Source organism: Parasteatoda tepidariorum, chromosome 5 (assembly GCF_982258835.1).
Source record: "Parasteatoda tepidariorum strain Cologne lab strain chromosome 5, Ptep-v5.0, whole genome shotgun sequence".
Taxonomy (NCBI): domain Eukaryota; kingdom Metazoa; phylum Arthropoda; class Arachnida; order Araneae; family Theridiidae; genus Parasteatoda; species Parasteatoda tepidariorum.
The window spans coordinates 110,343,255-110,362,182 of record NC_141759.1 but is presented as its reverse complement, the minus strand read 5'-3'; the positions used below and the strand labels follow the sequence as shown (position 1 = coordinate 110,362,182).

General features: G+C 32.2%; 1 protein-coding gene across 1 annotated transcript in view; it reads right to left on the bottom strand.

Annotated features, from left to right (window-relative positions):
* The window catches only part of LOC107453137 (projectin protein bent), a 307,623-nt gene that overhangs the window by 222,252 nt on the left and 66,443 nt on the right, over positions 1–18,928 (bottom strand). Inside the window, exons 11-22 of the mRNA XM_087164780.1 lie at positions 18,055–18,145; positions 16,432–16,649; positions 16,242–16,332; positions 14,873–15,169; positions 13,364–14,264; positions 10,941–10,989; positions 10,790–10,866; positions 8,424–8,590; positions 6,772–6,839; positions 4,014–4,361; positions 3,416–3,522; positions 1,792–1,910 (exon numbers count right to left, since the gene is read on the bottom strand). Coding sequence (XP_087020906.1) covers positions 1,792–1,910; positions 3,416–3,522; positions 4,014–4,361; positions 6,772–6,839; positions 8,424–8,590; positions 10,790–10,866; positions 10,941–10,989; positions 13,364–14,264; positions 14,873–15,169; positions 16,242–16,332; positions 16,432–16,649; positions 18,055–18,145 — 2,533 coding nt within the window. The remainder of the gene's footprint in view (positions 1–1,791; positions 1,911–3,415; positions 3,523–4,013; positions 4,362–6,771; positions 6,840–8,423; positions 8,591–10,789; positions 10,867–10,940; positions 10,990–13,363; positions 14,265–14,872; positions 15,170–16,241; positions 16,333–16,431; positions 16,650–18,054; positions 18,146–18,928) is intronic.

Below are 18,928 nucleotides of genomic sequence, written 5' to 3'. Positions count from 1 at the left end.
AAAATTGTGAAAAAATGACTCGGAATTTGTGAATATATAAAATAAACGTTAAGTCACATTCTTTCAACCAGGGTCCGCTTTTGTGAATGTGTGCAAATAGGGTCCTGTTAATGCAAAAAAACTTTTTCAAGGAGTTTTTAAATTGTAAAGATATACAAGATTATGCTCAACACTGCAAAATTATAATTAAAAAATTAAATTTTAAAAGATAAACAGCAATTGCTGCTACTAAATTAGAGATGCAACAAATATTTGGTATTTAGCCTATACTGCTGAACGCAGAATAGTCATTTCGGACGAATAAAGGAAGCAGCGTCTGCCGAGGACAAAATGTAGTTCGCTTACATCTGTCTTCTCCCCCCTCCACTTCTTGGGAAGGGTTTATTCGATTAACAAAACAATAATGAAGATAATAAAATTTGTGAAAGGTCCGATAAATAGATAAATTATTTTGTGAAGGGTCCGTTTTTAAGTTAAAATATTTTGTGAAGGGTCCATTTTGATGAAAAGATATTTTGTGAAGGGTTCGTTAACGGACCCAAATTTCTTCTAAACAGACCCCTGATTAGGAGAAACAGCAGTGTTCGGAGTACCGGGAAAATGCATACTGGGCATAAAAAAACAACAGTGTTGGGCATACCGGGCAGTCGCACTTAACTAAACCCAGTATATATTTCGGACATTTACCAAAGCGACTATGTGATTGTCAACATTCACTGGTGGAAGTCAAAAACCACCGATTTCGATCATTCACAGAAACTGTTGCACTGTTAATCCATTGCACTCCAACTTCTTTCAACTGTTAAAAAAACAGACGCAACCACTAAAATTTGAGACATTTTTTTAGACAAAACTCATTAGTTACATAAGTACTATATAAAAGCAGGGACCTATTAAATAAAGAGTTAACTCAATATTCAGCAGTAAAATTATTAACACATGAGTGTTAGGTTATTTATAGGTTAGAGTGGTGCCCGAGAGGCACCATTCGAGTGTTAAAGGATTTAAGTATTGGGAAGAAGAATCTTTTTGAGAAAAATGGAAACCATTCATTCCTTTCCATTTTTTTCGAATTGCAAAAAACTTAATATTTTTATACAACTGAAATCATCCATTTTTATTCGATAAAATAAGTCAGGTAGACTTGAAAACGATTGTCGTTAAAATGCATCGATTCCGTTTTCGGTGATAGGGGGAGTCATTTTAGAATTGTAATACTAATAAAATATTGTAAAGAGGACAGTTTCACGATAAAATAAATAATTTGTAATGAGTCTATTTTCGTAGTAAAAAAATTTCGGCAGTGTCCATTTTTAAGATGAAATAACTAATGATTAGTTTTTTTTCTTAGTAAAATAATTTCTGAAGGATCCATTTTCTAAGTAAAATAACTAGTGATGAGTGTTTTTTTCATTGTAAAAAAATTAATGAAGGGTCCATTTTCTAGGTAAAATAACAGGTGATGAGTGTTTTTTCATAGTAAAATAATTTCTGAAGGGTCCATTTTCTAGGTAAAATAACAAGTAATGAGTTTTTTTTTCATAGTAAAATAATTTCTGAAGGGTCCATTTTCTAAGTAAAATAACTGGTGATGAGTTTTTTTTCGTAGTAAAATAATTTCTGAAGAGTCATTTTCCAGGTAAAAGAATTTGTGAAGGGCCTATTCCAACGGTTATATAATATATGAAGAATCCAGTAAAATTTACAAATGGCCTGTTTTTACGGTAAAATAATTTGTGAATGATCCTTTAAATAGACCCCAGGTTACATCGAATAAATTGACGAACGTACCTTCAACAGCTGTGACATTTTCTTGGTAATCGACTATTGTGGGAGGGCATTCTTCGTCACCTGGAGTGGGTTTCAATGGTGTGGATGGTTTGTCAATACGTTCTTCCATTTCAGAAACACTGAAAAACAGACGAAAATAAAGTCATTACAAAATTTGTAATGATTACAAGTGTGGCAATTGATTGCTGTCAAAATAATTTGTTTTATAATCAGTATTATTTTTTGTCCTAATTTATAAAATAAATACTGATATTCATTTTAGAACAAATATCTGCAAGGATTCCATCCCCGGTAACGAAGTAGAGTAATTATTTTTCTGCGGAGAAAATTTTCCGCAATACTTTAAATGAAGCATGTTTACATATTTCCAAAATAATAATATTTCATTTGAATACATAAAGATCAGAAAATTTTAGAGAGATTCAGAAAACTTAAACTATAAGGCTGACAATGATTTTGCAATAAATAGTGATACATTAATCAATTATTATAATTATTACCCTCATTGAAAAGTCGATCCAATTTTTGGGTTTTCTCATTCATGTTCAACTCTATAGCCTTGTCATTTCGAACACATTCCAGAAGACAAAGGAACTCCAGGATTAAGTATAGGGGGAAATTTGCCTTCGTGGAAGACTTTTTGATGGATCTAACCCTCATTTGCATCACATGGAGAGGTAAACCACTACGGTTAGCCTGACGGCAAAGGGACTCTAACCCATGATCCGTCTACCAATGAGGATATTTCACGTAAGCACCGTGGTCGGTGCAAGCCGGATGCGTATTCACCCGGTTCTCCTCATTGGAAGGCGAATTCTCTATCTGCTGAGCCATCGCGGCTCCATTAATCAAGTATGCAAATATAGTAATTTTTGTTGCAATCGAATGGCTCTTTTTTCTTCGTAGTATGTGCATTTTTCCAAAACTGTTTATTTCTTACTCCCGGTGGCTGAGTGGTAGTGTTTCGATCTCTCTCTCGCGCCACAGGTTCTCCCCAGTTCGATCCTCGAACCGGGCAAGGTTGACTCAGCCCTTCAGTGGGTTGATAAAATGAACACCAAGCATGCTTAGGAACTAAACACTGGGGATTCCACATTTGATTGACCGCCTAACAGGTCATGCACAACACAGCCCAAGGTCAAGAAAACTGAAATGGGCACAGTGAGCCTTGCTCCTCTATGGACTGTCGTGCCACTGATTTTAGTATTTATTTTTTCTTGAAACATCGGTAGAATTAAAATTAAGATAATCTTGATAATTCATCCAAAATGCAACAAAACCATAAAAATTGAAAGTTATGTGAAAAAACTCAGCTATATTTCTAAACAACTATACTAAGTATTAAAATTATTTCTAAAGGATTTATGTTCATTGAATAATTTATTATAATAACTGTAATTTATAATAATAACCATGATCGAGAATACTTTTCCTTAAATAATGACACGATAAAGCTCTGCCTCGAAATTGCCTTCTTGTGTGTGCGAAGGCTTAAATAAAACCGTAATAAATATTAATAATTTGATATTTAAACATTAGATTCTTAATCGAAGGCTAAAGATAATATTTTAAACAGACCATTTTAGGATAAGAAGTTAATAATTATGTTAAGAATGTTAAATACCTTGCTCTTCGCGTGTCGGTACTTGTTTTTCTTTTTTGTCTTACTTCAAGTACTTCTCCAGGTCGTAACTTTTGAACTTGTCCTTTATCATCTGTTAATAGGCCTTTCTGGAAATATAAATAAACAAATGGGTAATGAACTCAAACTTATAATTGCATGCTTTTTTTTTGTCAATCTGTCAATACAATTTGCAATACACTTTCAAAGATCTTAACATGGCAATAACTGGTGTTTGACAAAGAACTAATCACTAGCAGCATGACATGGTGAAGATAAAATATTTTGTTTCGGAAAAGAGAAAATTAAGCACTTTTTGAAAACAGCCAATGAAAAAAAGCACCTTTAAGGTCATTTAAAAACGAAAATAAGGAATTTTTAAAAACGTTACGCACCCTGACAGGTGCTCAAAAATGCTTAAATCCAAAGTTTTTTTTTTATAATTAAAATGTCATTATTTATATTATTTGAATTCATTGTTATTCAGTTAAAAGAACATTTGCTATCATGTACACAATTATGAATAGCGTCTCATTTTCAAAACACAAAGATTCACATATGTTTAAACGCAGAATTAAATTGCTCATAGGGAAAAACTTACTTCATCTGCCACAAATGTGATAGAGCCTCTTCGGCCACCACCAGGTGGCGTAAAAGGCATAAGACTGCTCCCAGAACCTCTCCTGCTTCCGGGAGCAGGGGGTTCCAAAGAGTTCTTTCGAACTGGAGGTTCTGGTGTGGCTTCCTTGACGATCGTGACTGGAGATCTTCCACCTTTTTTGCCCTGGTCGTCTGCAGTTATCTCTGGAACTGGTGGTGTCGTTTCCTTCTCGGGGGATTCTTCCTCTTCAGGGGCATCTGTTTTACCAGGAACTTTCTTTTTCTTTTTGACAACTTTCTTCACTTCAGCCTTTTTCCTTTCGGGTGCCTGATCGTACTCAATGACGGGCTGAAAAATAAATTTCAAATTTTAAATTAATGTCTTAAATTACGACATCTGTATTGTATAGTTCATGCGTACTATAATAAAAGTTCGAAACATTTTCTTCTTATAGTTCTCAATCTATGTCGGCTTAGTTATGTAGTTTCGGCCTAAACTAAACTAAAATAGGGTGCCAAGACCTACTGAGCCCATCTCAGTTTTCTTGACCTTGGGGCAGATATTCTCGTTAGGTGGACAGGCAAACGTGGAACCCCTAATGTTTAGTCCCCTAGCATGCTATCGACGCACCGAAGGGATGAAAGGCCAACCTTGCACGATCTGAGATTTGAACCCAGGATCTGTAGCACGTGATTGCGAAGCATGCTTGGCTATAGTACATGCTTAGGGCTCAGTCACCGGGCCACTTCCTACTCTTATTAAAGTCCAAAATATAGCAAAGAAACAATTTTTTTTTTTAATTTTTAATTGATGGTATAATTCAACGGCATCTGCTAACTAAAATAAATGAATGAAAAGTTCAGAAAACTTTTCCTCTTCAAAATCTACAGCTATAATTTTCTATTACAGAGTATCTACCTCGGGTAGAAGTACGAAATACGAAAATGAGGAAAATTCTTTTCTTAAAACTTTAATTGTAGTTCAATTACCTAGAATCTATCTACGAAAATGAAAGCAAGAAAAATTTTGCCTTCTTAAGCTTTCAATTTATGATACACCAATTAAATAATTTATAGATATTGCAATAAAGAACAGAGTTCAAAATTTTGGAAAACTTTTCTTCCTTAAATTCTCGAGTTCGTGTGTGACCTAAAACTGTAAAATGTAATAAAATCGTGGATTTCGGTTGTATTTATTTATCCCACAATATCAATTTATTATATTTCCAAAATTACTTATGGAAAATATTTGGATGTACGAGGGTTGCTATTTATATTTCTGGCCTAATAATGAAAAAACAAACATGTAGGATCGAAATTGGTTTTATTGCTTTTCAAAATATTCTCCATGATGATCAATACACTTTTGCATGCGTTTGAAACAATTTTCAAAGCACTTTTTCCAGTCCGATAGAGGTAACTCCAAAACATGCGTTTTGAATGCATCAACCGCTTCTTCGGGGGTCGAAAATCGTTGTCCACGTAATTTATTTTTGATGTGTGGGAATAAGAAGAAGTCATTGGGTGCCAAATCAGGGCTGTACGGCGGATGACCCATCAGTTCGATCTTTCACTCCGTCAGAAATGCCTTTGTTTGAGTCGATGTGTGAGAGCTCGCATTGTCATGATGAAGAATGATTCGCCTGTTCTTCTGCTTTTTTCGAATTTCTCCGATGACTTCTGGCAAACAAATGGTCGTGTACCATTCAGAATTGACCGTCCTGCGTTGCTCTAACGCCACTGTTGCCACATGACCGTTAATGCCGAAGAAACAGGCAATCATTTGTTTCGATGTGCTTCTTCCTCGAACAACTTTTGTTGGTTTTGCCTCGTCTTGGAAGACCCATACAGTTGATTGCTGTTTTGTTTCCGGCTCATATGCATACATCCATGATTCGTCACCTGTGTAGATGTTATACACAGCCTTTGATGTACCTTGAACGTATTTTTCCAACATTTCCTTGCACCAATCGACACGAGCCTTTTTTTTTTGAGCGTTTGTCAGATTATGCGGGATCCAACGCGAACAAATTTTTTTACGCTCAAATGTTCATGCAATATTTTATTGATGCTAGTCATACTAATGTCCAAAGACGCCTCTATCTCACGGTATGTCACATGACGATCTTGCTTTATCAGTTCACGCACAGCATCGATCTTTTCTGGCACAACAACTGATTTTGGACGACCTGCACGGGATTCGTCCTGGATCGAACATCGACCACGATTAAATTCGTTATACCAATTTTTTACAGTGCTGTAGGATGGCGCTTTATCGCTGAATAAAGAATTAAGTTCATCGAAGCACTCTTGTCTTGACAATCCACGTCGAAAGCTATGAAAAATAATGGCACGAAAATGTTCACGATTCAATTCCATTTTTTGAAAGAGAAGAACTTTTCAATTTACTGTCAACAACACAAATGAAGCTATAATGGTAAATCGTCTGCTGAATTTATGTTTAAAAATATCAAACTTTCGATTAAAATCGTCTGCGGTCGCCTAGCAACACTTACTGTTGCCAAGGCCTGAAATATAAATAGCAACCCTCGTACGCATTGGATAATGAAATCCTATTCAGCGTCTATAAATTATTTTTTGAACTAAATGCTTTTATTACCTCAATCATTTTTAACATAGTATAAACTATATACCATTCAAATTTAAAAAACTTGAGACTTACAGTCATCCTATCAATATGAGCTGCGAATGAATAAAAATGAAAAGAAATTACATTAGATGCTAAAAATTCTACTTACTACTGGTTCTAGAGGTGCAATTTTACGAACTTCTAAGTCTTTCAGGTCCGGCATTTTCATACCCGGTTCTAAAAAATTAAAATATAAATAAAAACATAAATTTATTTTATTTTTTAATTTTTATAGAAAGCATATTGTTGAACTTTTACCTCTAATTTCCATATCATTAATGTTTTATTAAAATTCGATATATTTATTAATTATATTTTTGTATAGTTGTGAAGATCAAAACATAATTTGTACATTTTTTGGAACTACAAAACACATTTTGTATGTTACACATTTTGCGTGTTACATATTTTGTATGTTAAACAATCTAGTTTTTAGGAGTTATTAAGGGTAGTTCGTTTTTTATTTCGTGCCCTGTACTTATTCTTCTAAAGAGTTAGACGACGATTACTCAACGAACTAGATGTTTTACTGAAGGGTTAGACAGCAACTGCCAGACAGAACACACAGACGCAGTGTAAGTCACTTTTCGACTCTAACTAGTCAATATTTGGAAATTCAATTGAGAGGTAAAATTATTGCTATAAAATCTGCAAGTAATGATCAGAAAATGATTGAAACTTGAGATACCATTCAGTATAGAGCTCAATTTATAATAAAGGCACTCTAGCTAATCGGACAGTAATTGAAACTTTGATTGATAATAAACTTCATAAAGTAATAATACTGTGATAAATTCTGCTTGTGGAAAAATTGACAGGAAATAATTATCTGTTTATTTTATCATCAGGCTTGGAGCTCTAGTGGAGGTTCAAACACTTTTTGTTCGGAAAATGGTTGAAAATTTTACCAGTGATCAATTAACTTTGCAATAATATGGTGATAAATTCTGATTGTAGTGATCAGAAAATGGGTGAAACTTGGATTGTCGTCAAGGTACCTTTATAATCCGAGAAATCTAACAAAGTAGAAAATGGTCGGAAATAACAGGTGTTAAATTTCTTTCACTCATAATTTCACGATGCTGATTGCACCATTCGTGAAATTATTGCAAATAATATTGCAATTAGCATAGAGCTTCAGTTGAATTTTGAGAGCTCTTGCTAGTTTTAATCAGGTTAGAAAATTTTGGACGACCCTAAATTCTTTGCATCGCTATGAATTCTGCAGGAAACGATCGGCAAAAGGGTTGAATCCAGCATTGACACTGATCACGGAGCTTCCATCCGGGGATTTGAGTGTTCTAGCTAGTCGGAAAGTATTTTAATGCGTGACTACAAATTCCTTTGACTCTAACATACATACATCGAAATTCCGTCACAAAGATGGCAAGATTCCGTTGTGTTAATTAAAACTTAATAAAAGTACACTTTTTAGTTTACTAAGTTAAAAATATTTAAGTAATACGAAATATGTTAATAAAAAAATAATAATAAAAAGAATCTTTGTCCAGTCCAATTTTTGATAAAATTATCAATAATTTACTCTTTTAGTTAAAATTTTACTCGTTTAAGTTTCATTTTTAACAGATATTTTACTGAAACATGACATAATACTAAGAACTTATCAAGAGAAAAATATTGATGACTCATTATTTTTTTAATTAACAAGTTATATAAAAAGTTTTTTTTTTTAAAGTCAATTCCTGTTTCGGACAATTTTGAATCTATTATCTCTAACAAAAGTCTTAAAAATAAAATAACCTTTAATGAATAGGGTTGCTTCTGTCTCCACTTTTCCGAACGAGTTGGAGACTTCGCAACAGTAGACGCCGTTGAATGAAGCTGTGGTTCTCTGCATAAAAATGGATGCCTTCTTACCGTCGAAATTCATTTTATAAGACATCGGCTCATCAATAACGTGCTTATTCCTGAAAACAGAAAATACATTGTTTTTTTATTAACGAACTATAATGTAATAGGTTCACGATCTTCTACTTTCAACATATGCAACACGATTTTTAAAGACAAACTTTTTTTCGTTTGAGTATGAATTTGAGCAATATTTATAGAAGTGGCGCCTGTGGATTATACTACGAATCATATACTATAGATTATAAGTGTATTATGGAACGGATTATGCTAAGTATACTAAGGGGCTCGATCCTCTTCACACTACCGATGGACAACTAGTCAGCTTTTTATTTCGTGACGTTGCGAGGTTAATTGTTAACCAAGTGACAGCCAAAGAACAAATACACTACGGGCCATTAAAACTGCTGCACCAAGAAGGCAACGCACGACGAACGTGAAATTTGAAGGACGGATAAAACATGTTGTATGCAAATGATTAGCTTATCAGCGCATTCATGCAATTTGGCGACGGCAGCGGCACCTACAATGTGTATAAAAGAAGAGATTTGACTGTAAGTTTCTTATACAGAAATTGAATTTGAGCGTTCCTTGGGTAAAAAAAGTTTTTGTTATGCCTCGTGTAAGAAGGTAAAATGCCTACCAGCACGTGTCTGAGTTTGATCGAGGTCGAATTGCGGCCTTACCGTAATTGCAGTTTATCATTCCGAAATATTTCTGCTCGCGTTGGTTAAGATCCCATGACTGCCCCATGAGCAGAATATGGAATCGGTGGATTCATGACAGTCATATAGAACGCCTTGCAGGATCTCAGCGGCCCTCCATCATTAACAGCCGAGAAGATAGACATGTTATCGTACAGCTACGTCACGAATCCTGATTCAACAAATAAGGTCATTTGCAAGACAATATGTGTCTGCACGAACAGTTCGGTGATGTTTGCAGCATAGACTGTCAGCATGGCTTCGGTTACTCTTGAATCTGCATAACAGCGCCTCCAATGGTGTGATCAACGACGAACCTGGAAGCAGGAATGGCACGACATCGTATTTTCAGACGAATCCAAGTTCTGTACACAGCATCACGATGGACGCATCCATGCTTGGCGACATCTTGGCGACATCGGCTGCCTATAGGCAGCTTGCATACGACATCATCATACTGGTTAATCACTTGCAGTAATGATATGGGGTGCCATTGGATACACGGCTCGATCACCTCGTGTTTGACGACATTTGGTTAGATGATTATTAAAACTGACAAATTCGTCATTGAGCCATTGACCATACATACATGATTTCCTTATTTCAACGTTTCTGAAGTAGCTATTGTTGTTAAGTTAAAATCTTTATAATTGATTTTTTTCAGTTAAATTGTTTTTCAAGTCATAGTTTGTGATAATTCAAATTATAAACACACGTACATTCTTGGCTAAAATATAAAGGGAAGAACATTTTTTATAGTTTAATTTTATACCTTCAAGTGACGTAGTGTGAATATCTCGATCCTGATTGGTTGTTGAAACATGGCATTTGCTTACATTAGCAACTCCTTTTTTTCCACTCTATTTCGAGTAAGCCAAACCCGTCAAGTATCAATTCTCTTAAATGACTCATTCTATATTCTTTCACAAAGATTTCAATTCTTTCACTACATATTTCTTACTTAACACAAAGACAGACACGAAACCACGTTGAATATAACCAAACTAATTATGTATCGAAGTTGCCAGGTACATAAAGCAAAAATATTTCACTTTTACAATAAAATACATGAACGAATAATAAATCTAAGTTAAGTAAAAGGAGTAGAATAAAAAAGAATTATATTTAGACAATTTTGATGCACGATACGGCTCTGAATTTTGTTTACTTCACGTTAATTAATTAACGTTTTAACATATGTGAAGAAACTTAGCTCAACTTTAACACGCCATTTTGCTTATAAACGATCAGCTGGCTCTGACGTCATAGGTCACGTGTGGTATTGTGATGTTCTTGAAGTGCAAGTACCCAATTATTACACACACAATATTTTTGAAAAGAAAAAAAAAACTCCAAAAATTGCAATTACTGCTTTTTTTTTAAATCTACAGCTTTGAATTTAAAGTGTTCTGCTACATTCTAAATTGGATATCAGTTTTGTATGCCTAATTTGCTTTTGTTTTTGTGATCGTTATACATATATATCAAATGTGAAATTTGCCTTCGTGATCGTTAAATATCTTATCATAGAGAGCAATGCCAAATTTAACTTACTTGTACCACGTCACGCTGGCTCTTTCTTTTGATTCAACTTCACACACAAATTCAGCTGATTTTCCAATATCAACAACCTGCGGATAAATTTCAGTTAAATCATTCTTGTAAATTTTGATATAAATACGAAACTGATTCTGCGACCACTTACCTTCGCTTCTAAAGGTTTCGTGATTTTTGGAGGCTCTCCCACTCGTTTCCTTCGAAAATAAAAGTCAAAGCATTTAATAATGTAAACAATAAACATTATGAGAGCACTTTTCACAAGAATTATTTTGTTCAGGTATTAAACACTTTGCACAATCAAATAACGAAATAAAAAAGCGCCATTTTAAAATTATTTAAAGGTACATAAGAAAATGAGTTTTGAAAATTGAGAAAAGAAAATGAGCACTGGTGCAAGAAGTTGAGAGAATTTGCAGACTTGGTTGATTATCTCTAAAACTACTGGACCGATTTTAATGAAATTTGATCTGTACATACACATTGATACGATACAAAACAAATAACCATTCAACAATTGTAAAACACACGCATGATGGTGCGCAACGCTCGTTGGGGTTGGAAGGTATGACAATTGAGGCCAATTGCCACAGGAAATGATAAGCTGTCTTATTTCAAGAATGAAATCTCGCTGCAAGGGCTGTATATTGGTAAAGGGGACAATACCCCCTATTAGCCCATTTTTTTATTTATTCTGCAACCGCTCTGTTTCATACCTTCAGACTACAACGAGTGGTATGCAAGATCATGCATATGTATTACAATTGTGGAATAATTATTTGTTTTGTATTGTATCAATGTATGTACATATCAATTGTCATTAAAATCGATCCAGTAGCTCTAGAGATAATCGACCAATTCAGCAAATTCTCTTAATTTCTTCCAATGAACAAAGGTATAATTAATTAATTGGTAAACAAAAGACCTTTTAAAAAATGAGCAAATTATGCATAAAACCGGTTCTCAAAGCATTGTCTGTTTGTAGTATCTTTTCCCATATTTTTAATACCATACAAATTAAAGGAACAACTAGTCTTTAACTCCAGAATTGACCCATTTTTGGTATTTCTAGTAAAAACAGAGTTCAAAATTTCACGAAACAAATAATTTAAAAACTCATTTTTTGTATATTGCATTTACAAGATTCCTACTATTGTAGCACAGAAACTAAAAACGTAATTTAATTAAATATAAAAACTGTTTATATAACTTAATTTACTCATAATTAACACTGTTTTCTACTAAACTGCATAATATCTTATAAACTGCATAGTATATAACTGCATAACTGCATGAAAGCATAAATATGTTTTCTATAAGTAAAATTTTAGCTATATTTTAATTTTTGCAAAGCTTGAAAAAAAAGATAGTTTGAGAAGAATTAGAATAAAAAATAAGAAAAAATTAGAATAAAAAAAATTAGAATAAAAATAGAATAAAAAAAATAGAATAAAAAAAATAAATTAGAATAAAAAAAATAGAATAAAAAAATAAAATAATACTTAGAATAAAAAAAAAAACGAGAAACTTTTATCAATCTTCTGTACCTGAAAAATGTTAGACGTTGTACTTTGATACATTACTTTCGAAAGTATTTATTCTTTCGCAGGACGAAAAATGTTTAAAATTAATAAAACTTTCACAAGTTCATTTCTCGTAAAATTTTCTCGTGCAATAAAGTTTTTATTTAAGAAAATACCTACCTAATTATTTATCATTAATTAGTACCACCTATTATACATAATTTATATACCTAACAGCTGGAAATTTGACATATTTCTACAAACTAAAAAATTGCTAATAAAAAGATTATTCGAAAAATATTATTTTCATATTAAATTACTTTTAAAATCTAGTTTTAAAATTATAGACAAAAATGTTTTAGTTGGCGTAATATGTGAACAAAGTCCCAAAACTTGAATTAAGATTAAAGAGACTAGATTATTGACTACGCTTTACTAAACTATTGGGACCGAATTTTTAACATTACTGTTACAATATTCCTTATTTTCAGGGTCAAAAGTCTAAGTGAAATATGAAGCGAAATAAAAATATGATATGTAACTTATATGATATAATTTAATTTTTTGACTCAATGAAATATTTGATTTATAGTAAAATTATAATCTTTCTGCATTATATATATGTTATTGTGAATGACCGAAAGCTGGAGAATGTCGACTTTCACCAGTGGATGTCAACAATCACGTAGTCATTCTGGTGAATGTCTGAAATATTTGTCATATCAGATTTGATATTAAATTATTCGTTGATTATTATAATATTTATTGGCTATTTTAATATCTGCTGAGGACAGATTAGGAGAAACAAAAGTATTCGGAGTGCCGGTGAAATGCATACTGGGCAGTGGCACTGAACCTTCATAAAAGATTGATGTAGGGCATACCGGGCAAATGTATATCAAACAGTGGCACTTAATTAGACCAAGTATATATTTCGGAGATTTACCAAAGCTACTATAATGATTGTCAACATTCAACGGTTTAAGTCAAAAACCGTATATATATTCCCTGAACTTTTTTGAAACAGAATATAGGTTTCAATGCTTACTTCAAAACAATTTTTCCTAATTCTTCCTTAGGTGCTTCCCCAGGAGCTGGCTTTTTAAAAGTCCTTTTTGCTGGCGCTTTGCCTGGTTCTTCAGTTTCAGTTTTAGAAAGAGGTTTCTTTAAGCCAAATGTTTTAGGCTCTTCTGCAGGTTTAGACTCTGGTTTTGTTGCCTCCTTTTGGTCAAGTCTTGAAGTTTTTTCATTTACTTCTTTCCTTTGCAATTCCGTCTTAGCAGCTTGCGTCTTAGTTTCTTCCTGCTTCTTAATTTCTTCCTGTTTCTTAATTTGCTCCTGTTTTTTAATTTCTTCCTGTTTTTTAATTTCTTCCTGTTTTTTAATTTCTTCCTGTTTCGTTCCAATTTGTCTCTTAGATACATCATCCTTCTTTTGAAGACTATCTCTTCTTTCGTCTTTCGATTCTAACTGCTTTTTGGTGACTAATTCTTTTTGTTCTTCTTTTTTATCAACCGTTTTTCTTAACTCTTTCTGCTCTTCTTTTTTCTCTGTAGTCTTTCTCACTTCTCTTTGTTCTTCTTTCTTGTCTAATGTCTTCCTTACTTCACTAGATTCTTCTCTCTTATCGAATGTTTTCTTAATTTCCTTTTGTTCTTCTTTTTTATCAAATGTTGTCTTAACTTGTTCTTCTTTCTTTTCTTGCACTTTAGAAATTTCTTTTCCTTCCTTTTTCTCAGTTGTTTTTCTTATTTCTTCCTGGTCTTTTCTCTCTACAGTTTTCTTTGTTACTTGTTCTTCCTTTTTATCTGTGACTTTTTTGACAACTTCTTTTTGTTCTTCTTTTTTCTCTAGCGTTTTCTTTTCGGTTGTTTTCTTCTCCTCTTTCTTTTCTTCTATCTTTTTCGTATCTTTCTTCTTTTTTTCCTCCTCTTCTTCCTTGGTTTCATCTAATTAGAAAAAAATATTTATATTTACAAAAAGAACCATAAATGCTTGAATGACCATGTTTTAAAAATTTGTAACCTGTCATAAAGAGTTTGGTATAATTTTTTGCTTACAAGTAGCTCATTACTTGTAATGATTATTACAACTACTAACGATTTTGATTTTAACTATGATAAACAGCCTCAATAACCATTATAATTGTAATCACAATTACAACTAACATTAAATAGTGATTATAAATAACAATGATTTACGATTGCAAATAATTATGATTAAACGTGAAATCAGCAATTGTAATTTGAATAATAACTAATCACAAAATTGCATACAATTTCATTGAAAAGATAAAACTCGATTATAGTAATAAGTTATAACTTTTCCCAATGAAGTATGCTATCCTGGAAACTCTTTCAAGCCAATAGCCGTTATCTACGATGATTATTAGTAAAATATACGAATCTGGAAGACTTAAGAATTAAAAACACTCGTAGTTATATTTCATTATTTATTCCAAACAAATAAAAATAACTTAAGAAAAGTAATCTTAAATTTATTAAAATGTATAAATGAAATTTGAAAAAAGTCTCATAGAATATGTACAAACACTCACCTTCCAAAGAAACTTTGATTGCTTCGGAGGCTATGACGCCCTTCTCGTTCTTGGCCTGCAACTTATACAGACCTTTATCCAAAATAGATGGCTTGTCAATCTCCAGCTTCACAGCATATTCGCCTTTTTCGACCTTCCTTATTTCAATCTTATGCTTAGCATCCTGCTTAACCATAGAGTTCTCCTTGAACCATACACACTCGGGTTGAGCATTCGATTTGACGTGGCATTCGATAATCACTTTCTCCTCCCTCTCGCGACGAATCACCCTCGGCTTTTCCCGTATCACAGGAGCAACTGAAAGAGAATAACATTATGGTTATCTATACTCTTCGTAGATAGGTGTCTCACGGTAACACAATTTCCCCCTTCTTCACACTTTTCCTCTCTGCGACAACATGGTTTCAGCAACTCTCGTACTAGAACATTTTTATAAGAAATTGGATTATACTAGTTTGAAGAAAAAGTGTTATTTGAAGAACTAGTTTTTAGATTAAGTTATTTATGCCAAAAAAAAAAATATTTAATTTTATGAAACATTAGTTTTTTTGCTAAGAAAATAGACAATTTTTAGGATTTAAAAATATTTTTACTTATATTAAGATCTAAATAATTACATTTTTATTAAAATTTAAAAATATTTTTTTTCTCTCTAAAACGCTGAACCAGTAAGTTATTAAATTACATCATTTTCACATGGTTCCTTGACAAGTTAACAATGATAATAATTATAAGAAGAGTAATGATAATAAAAATAGCTTGACTGAGTTATTAAATTAGGCAACTTCGTGTGGTTCCTTGACTGAAGAAGAAAAATAATAATAATAATAAAAATAGTTTGACTAAGTTATTAAATTAGGCAACTTTCGCGTGGTTCCTTGTCTTAAAAATAATAAGAAGAAAAAGAATAATAATATAAATAGCTTGACTAAGTTATTAAATTAAACCACTTTCGCATGGTTTCTTGACTTAACAATAAGAAAAGAAAAAGAGTAATAATAAAAATAGCTTGACTAAGTTAATAAATTTGGCAACTTTTCGCATGGCCCCTTGACTTAATAATAAGAAAAAGAAAATAAAGAGTAATAATAACAAAAATAGCTTGATGCAGTTAACTTAATTTTGAGAAAGTCAGATTAAAGACAAACTTCGCCAAATGCGGTAAATAATTTCAGTATCATTTTTTTTCGCAACTCCGAATGAGGTAATTATGAAGCTACTTGTTATAACTTTCTTTCAAAGCTCGAAGTCAGTAAGTATAAACAAGCAAGAGACAGGCACTCGACATCTGATCTTATAATAAAACTACGCAAAAATATGGGAAGTTATATATGATAGAAAATAGATTATAAAACTGAATAATACTTACGTTCAATATTGAGCGTCAGATTAGCGTTACTCTCACCAGCAACATTTGCTACATTACATTTGTACAATCCAGCATCGGTCAATTCTGGACTCTGCAATAACATCATTTAATATCAATACAAAAAAGAAAATTAAGACTAATACTTAATTAATACTAATAATAATAATTTGCATAATGGTTTGATAGTTACCTTGAGCTCGAGTCTAATGAGGTAGACGTCTTTGTCTTGTTTTACAGTCTGTACTATTCTGTTTGTTTCCTTGATGACGACATTATCCAGGTACCACGTGATTGTTGGTTTAGGACTAGCTTTCACTTTACATTCCATGATGATGCGTTTTCCATCATCTTCGGATATAATCTTGGGTTTCTCCACAAATGTGGGAGCATCTCCCTCAATTCTATCACCTGAAAACGATTCAATAATTATCCCAGAAACTCTGCAGCATATGGGTTGTTGAAAAAAAATTGTTTCCTGGAAAATACTACAAGCGAACATTGCATAAATTTCTATCTTCGCTGGTTTAAAGTTTGTCAACAACATTGAACTCAATACCTAATGTATAATTATGGAATATACCTAATGTATAATTATAATAATGTATAATTATAATTAAATACTAATATATGGATTATAAAATACCTAATTAGGTATTATATAATGGATAATATAATACCTAATATATGGATTATAAAAGTTTTTTTTTCTTTTTTAAAGAAAATTAAATGGGTCGAAGTATTCACTTAGTTTAAATGTAAATCAGCATTTTAAAAATATGAGTAGTACTTAGAAATCAATTCCATTTTGACATTCATAGATTCAAGATTTTTTAATCAAAAGAGTGTTTATAAAGCATTAGTTTGCTTGTGCATTTTGTTTAGTTAAAAGAGATGCAAATACATATATTTTCTATGCTGTGATTTATTCATGACGTTGAGAATTCTACTCTGATTAATTTTTAACTCTGATCTAGTTCATAAAATTAAGTTGTCTTGATAACAGTTTGTTTTGCTTTTTTTAACTTATTTGTGGAAAAGAAACAAAATGGCTGTGAGTTTATATTCATTTATTTCTGAGCATTAATATATTTACACATTTTGTATCTTTGAGCGTTTCCAGTTTTACTGCCGAAGTTAGTATTTTATATTTTTCTAAATAGAACTGTAAAAGAAATCATTTTGTGTGTTGTAAGTTGCTTATGAAATAATCAAGAACATTGACATCATTAACTATTTCTGATTTGAAGTGTAAAACGAAAAATATAAGTTAAATGAAAAATGTTTCTTTTTTTCTGTGAGAAGCCACCCCTCACATTTTAAGAGATTTGTGTAATCAATTCCTAAAGAATTAATTCAACATATTAATGATTCAACTGTGATTTAACATATAATTTATGCTTCATGGTGCATTTCTTTTAACATGCTACACATGCAGAAGTTAATTATAACTCACTTTCATAATGCAGAGTAACCTAAAAATTTTACTTTGAATAACTTTAGGTCTAATAATATTGAGATATAAACTAATAATGATATTTTTTCCCTATAAAACACATTCTTAGTTTAACACATTTTATATGTTAAATAGTTTTTATTTATTTGCTTCAGATTTTGAACCTAAAATAGGATCTCTATTAGCTCAATTCTCGATATCCAACAATCAAAAAAAAATAATAAAAAATAATCAATTAAAAATTTTGAATTTTTTTTACTATTGGAATTTAAAAAATTCCTAAATCATATAAAATAATAATAACTTTTGTCAAATTTCAAAGCTAGACGATATTTAAATTAAACAACTTTATTTACTGACCTTCGATGTTTAGGCTGAGGTTAGCATTAATCTCTCCTTCATCGTTCATAATATTGCATTTATAAGCTCCGCCATCTTTTGAGGTTGGATCCTGCAATAACAGTAAGCATCATAAGTATTCTATGTATACGAAAAAATGCTTCATTTAACAAAAAGAACTTTAGAGTAATGCATGGGGTTTGATATGATGGTCAGATTTTAACATATTTAGATAGGTTACAATGGTTCGAAGGGCAAACATGAAATATGCTATGACAGATTAAGACGTATGTCCCTGTTTTGAAACACCTTAAAGAACTAAATGATTACAAATAAAGAGGACTTTGTTAAAAATTGTTTGACGTTAAATAAATAAAATATCTGAGAAAAAAAAGCATATACACGCTGAGATTTAGTACAACATCTGGCAAAATGAGCTAGAAGTTAGGTCTTGCCTTAAGCATTTTATAACCGTCCCTGAACAACCGACCCAATTCCTTGAGTTTACCGCTACCAATGTTTAATTTTATAGCATTTTAATTTTTAACTCAATTTAGAAGACCCGGGAACTTCTGGATCAAGTAGTGGCTGAAATTTGCCTTCATTGAGGACCTTATTGAACCTCCACAGAAACCTCCCACGGTTAGCCCTAATCCATGATCCGTCAACCACAGATAATATTTTACGTCAGCACTGCGGTTGTTGTGAGCGGGGTGCGAACGCTTTAGCCCCTGAGCCTTGAATTACAAAACTGATTGCAAGAACTTTCATCATGCGTCCTTGGATCTATGTTTTTTTTAAAAAAATTCATATTACCGATAATCGCATGCAAATAGTTTCAAAAATGCTAGTTTTGTTGTAATTCAACCATTTGGTGACTAACTCAGCAAACGTG